Below are 5,231 nucleotides of genomic sequence, written 5' to 3' on the forward strand. Positions count from 1 at the left end.
GCTGCTGAAGTGAGAATGAAGAGACAAAATGTGGGCGATGATCATGGCTACGGGTATCATAGCGATAAAACATATATCTAAATCGGGTTATAATTTTGTTGCTCTTATTATTTAATGAAAATCACTTGATCAGATTTTGTAGCTATCAAATTATAAAACAGAATGCTGTACAGAATAAAGAACTGAATTCAAGTCGTTTCATTAACACCAGCTTATGCCTTCGCCAATTACAACACTTTCTATTACACTTAACTTATACATGCGTAGACACACACACACGTATAAAATAAAGCCTCCTCTTCTACAAGTGACCACAACCGAGGTGCGCCATATCCAACTGCGCTTGAAATTTCAATCCATTAGCTTTGGTAGCTTCTCACTTTCATGTTACGTGTTTCTACCTATATCATCGACATAGTTGTGCGATCTTAGTCCTCTGTTCGAGTGCGCAAGTCTCTAAGATATAATATCCGATATGGTTCTATGCTCCGTACGAGCATATGAGTCGCAAGTCTCCTTGTGCTATGCGTCATTTTATAATTTTTTTTTATTTCCCCAGCTTACATACCAGATTAATGTCTTACTACAGTTATTTATTCAACCATCTTTTCTCAACCTTCAACTTCTCTTATTTTGACCAATTCCATCCTACGATTGAACCTATACAGCTGTGTCTTTTCACTTGACAGTTTGTATGAGCCCTCACATACTTTACATAGGTAGTGAATTCTTTATTCAGTCAGTTTGTAGGATTTTTGTGCATTTAAAAATACTTGTATTTAACATTTGAGTATGTTCCTGTATATGTTTGTGTGAATATATATGTCTTATCTTATTGAAGGGATCGACACAAAGTCATGGGTGATATGCATTTATTTAGATCTAAGATGAACAGGATTCCGTAACCATGAATTCATTCAATCGGCCTATTGATCGACTGTATACATTACCAGATAGTAAGTCCAGGTCATGACTGTTTTGTAGTACATGACAAAGAAGTTGAGCTTGTGTCAGCAGGTCAAACGATACTACATTTTTTAATTGAAGTTAGCTGAATTAAGCTTTAATTAACAAACATTAACCATTGTCAGTATAAGCCAGAAATCCACACTCAGTCATGGTTTCGAAATGTTTTATGTACGTAAGCAAACAAAATTTCTTAAAAATCACTTTGCCAAAGGATATGCTTACGACTCATAATATTTGCTAGTCTTTAACTAACTCAAGAGAGAAGTGAATTTTGAAAAGAGTTAAAAGTAATTCATGTATAGACAAGAAATTCTTGTTTTCAACATATAATTATCACAATAATTTTGTTATATTTTCCTGCTGTTGTAGCTTGACGGAAATATTCAAACTAATACAGAAGTATAAATTCTAACTCATCATGAGCAAATTATGACTAACTTTCTTTAGAAGTATAAACTGTTTATCCTTTGTATAATACGACTACCCAAGTATGTTCGGGCTTGAAGGTTCTTGAGGAGACAAGAGAAATCAGAACTCTGTGTTTGTGTGAGTGTGTGTGTGTGTGTGTGTGTGTGTGTGTGTGTGTGTGTGTGTGCGTGCGCGTGCGAGTATGCATGTAGCGGGGCATGTGTTTATGTATAAAGACATGTACTTATGTATAAACACAAGCACACACTTATATATACAGGGTGTGATTGATAAATTGTCACTATTTTATATTATTTATTTTGCGCATGTATATTGTTTGTTTTTGATTTTGTCTACTGCACAGTATAGTAGAGTCAGTTGGGCACCGTCTGTGAGAAAACAGCAGCATGATGCAATTCAGTCTGCCAGAAATTTGGAAACGATATGTTGTACTGCTTGGCGTTGGAAGCGCCAATACGAACATTTCAGAGCGTTTGAGTGTCGATCTGAGGACAGTGCAGTCTGAGGGCATATACCGAGAAGGACAAAAATCAGACTTCCAGTCAACATCATGATGTTTGGAGTGATCACCAGTAATGGCGACGTTGTGCCTCCATTTATCTTCCCACACGGCCTCAGACTCAACACGGGAGCCTACATCAAGTTACTAGAGGAGGTGGTGCTGCTCTGGGTTAAAAGGGTGGCTTCTGGAAGACTATGTCTAGCAACAGGACTCTGCAACGTGTCACACAAGCAGGAGAACCAGTCATGGCTGCCAGACAATTTCTGCGACCACATCGCCCTTAACATCTGGCCACCAAACCCCACAGACCGCAACCCCCTTGATTACTATGTGTGAGACGTAGATGAGCGAGAGACCAGCAAAATTCCTTGTAACACCAAAGGTGAACTGAAGATGTGGATTATGGCTGCATTAACCAACTCCAGAAGAGTTGCGGGAGATTTCGAAGTCATCTTGGATCCGTGGTTGAAGCCAATGGCGATTTTATAGAATAAATTTACTCTTTAGTATTTCAAGATATTTTTATGTAATTTTCATTCTTTCGGGAGGTCGACGGTTGTCTTGAACGAGATTGGTCTTCAAGCGACAAATGAACATTCTTAAAGCGTGGAAACCACTCATAAACTTATGTTTTCCTCGCGGTAGCGTTCTTATAAGCTGTTTGAAGCATGACAACTGTTCTGGGCGACGTTTTCCCCAGGAGAAAATAGAATTTCTCAGAAGCACGCAGTTCCTTCGTTTCCGCAATCACAAAAACAACGAACAGAGGAGGAGCACTGAAAACAAAGACGCACCATGTGGCAGTACGACTTCAGTGGACAATGCTGGTTTGCAGACTGATGCCTGAGAGTGGCATCAAGTTGCTTTTGTCGGTGGAAACCTGAACTACAACGGTTTTGTCCCACAGAGAATGTTTCCAGTTACTTTTGGGCACCCATTCGTGTGTGTGTGTGTGTGTGTGTGGTGTGTGTGTGTGTGTGTGTGTGTTTGTGTATGTGTGTACAAGCATATATACATTAACTACCCTCTTGATCTTATCACAATTTCAGTGAAAGAACATCGTTTCTAATCTAAACACCGGATCGTCCTTCATTTCTGAGCCGTGAGAGAGAGAGAGAGAGAATGTGTGTGTGTGTGTGTTGTGTGTGTGTGTGTGTGTGGTGTGTGTGTGTGTGTGTGTTTTGTGTGTATGTGTGTGTGTGTGTGTGTGTGAGAGAGAGAGAGAGAGAGAGAGAGAGAAAGAGAGAGAGAAAGAGATAACAATTTTTTAAAATATTACTTACATGGCTCTCCTGCTGCAATTAGGCATAATGCCAAAAGAGCTGCAATGAGATAATGTTATTTATTAGACAAAACATTACAAATAAGCATTGTATTTTGACAGTTTGTCAAAAAGAATAATAATTTATTGTAAGCAATTTAATTCTATTATAAACGATCATTATTATTATTTTCCCTTTCCCCGCAGCGTGATGCATGAGAAATTTGGCGCTCACAGTATTGAAAATCGTAACGTAAAACTACAAAACTAGGTGTTAAAACTGTTATACTATTATTTCTCTACTTCAAGTGAACCGCTGCCATTTATATAAAAAATTGGTAACTTTAACTATACACAAATTTATAGAGTAGGCATGACAGATGCTAGTGTGTTCCTCAAAACATAGATGAAGCATAACAACTGAGTGAATTGTAACATCAGGAATGAATTGAAAGCGCACTGTTCCTTATAATGACGCTGCACCTCTATTTATATAATTAATTGGAACTAACTCTGATATCTTGAAATATATTAGCTAGTTCTAGCAATTTCATGCTCTCTACAATATGAAAATTATTCTCGTCTGTATAATTCTTGTAATTTGTATTTAATGCCTTATTGTTGGATCATTGTCAGAAATACATTCCAATGTGACCGACTGTCACTCTTCAAAGTCGATCATTTAACATTTGATTCTGAACGTCAACGAGATGGATTATGAAGATCGAGATGGGTGGAGGATCAATATCATGCAAATACGAGTTAGCTCTTCTTTATAATAATTAATTATGAATATATGGTAAAATCTACTACACTCGCATATCTTCTTTTAAAAAATGCATCAAGCGTCATATTTGCTATGTTAATAAACCAATTGTGACTTGATCAGACAAAACATTTATATATACATACATATATATATATATATATATATATATATATATATATATATATATATATATATATATATATATATATATATATTTCATAGCTTTCTATTATTGAATGATATTTCAAAATGAAATCTCAAAATATATCTTGTAACTCAATTAAAGATGTCTATATATCATAAAAGACGAGACAGAAATATTATCCAAGAAAGTGCAAACACAATGATACTTACCAGCAAAAGCTGCAATTACCGATAACTTCATCTCGGCAAATTGTGCTGCCACTTTCCAAAAACCGAAACTTTATATAGTAAGTGAAGTGGTATTTTCCAGATACAATCAATACGAACAATTAATAACGCTTATTATATAAAGCACAGGTGGTGTATTGAATATTATAAACTTAAAGGATTTCATGCGTGGGAACTAATTTATCAAAAACTGGGTGTATGCGGTTACAAACCAAATATTAGTTTATTGATATTTATTGTATGTTTGATGGAAGAACCAGAGTTCTGTAGTTGTGGTTTCAGTTAGCATGTTTGGCAGTTTCATCTATCCGAAAACTAAATATTCAATGCCAATTTGAAATAGTTTCACACATTACACTTGTCTGCATTTGAGAATTATTTTCATTTTTATTCGTAGATGTGATCTTATATTCTTAGGTTGCTGACTTTAATATATCTAGACCATTTTGCTCTGTCACGTAAGAATTTTAATAAAATACAAATTATAATAAAAAATGTGAATTTTTAATAAATTGTTACTTTTTAAAAATGAAGCAAGTATTCATGGAAAAGCATAGTGTTAGTTCCAAGAACATATATATTCCAAATCAACATGAAATGAATCATGTTCATCATGAAATGAATTGTGGGTTATCATCATTAGATCAAATGAATGTAACAGAATTATACTCCTAATGGTTAACCTATATGTTGATTCAAAGGAAGGAGAACCGCTTTGAATTCCGTTTGTGATGTGCATCCGAATCATCATGTTTCAATGATCAGCAGTAATCCACCATCATGCTGACATTCCATTTGCCTTACTATCGAATTTTTGCTGTCTTTGTCCCTCATTATAGTCTCCACAAGTTTTGGGAAAATAGTCAAGATGTGAGTACAAAAAGTGCATCTTTACACTCATTCTTGACCCAAGTTGTTGGAAACTTGAA

The 5,231-nt window shown here is 35.6% G+C and overlaps 1 protein-coding gene across 12 annotated transcripts in view; it reads right to left on the bottom strand.

Moving 5' to 3' along the window:
* LOC118762594 (zonadhesin-like) overlaps positions 1-4,330 on the bottom strand; it is a 110,201-nt gene extending 105,871 nt beyond the window's left edge. For all 12 annotated transcript variants that reach the window (XM_036501397.1, XM_036501387.1, XM_036501394.1 and 9 more), the window contains exons 1-2: positions 4,285-4,330; positions 3,184-3,222 (exon numbers count right to left, since the gene is read on the bottom strand). In XM_036501397.1, the coding sequence (XP_036357290.1) occupies positions 3,184-3,222; positions 4,285-4,315 (70 nt within the window). In that variant the 5' untranslated portion in view covers positions 4,316-4,330. The remainder of the gene's footprint in view (positions 1-3,183; positions 3,223-4,284) is intronic.
* Positions 4,331-5,231: the final 901 nt, after the last annotated feature.

The sequence above is a fragment of the Octopus sinensis genome, linkage group LG3, assembly GCF_006345805.1.
Source record: "Octopus sinensis linkage group LG3, ASM634580v1, whole genome shotgun sequence".
Taxonomy (NCBI): domain Eukaryota; kingdom Metazoa; phylum Mollusca; class Cephalopoda; order Octopoda; family Octopodidae; genus Octopus; species Octopus sinensis.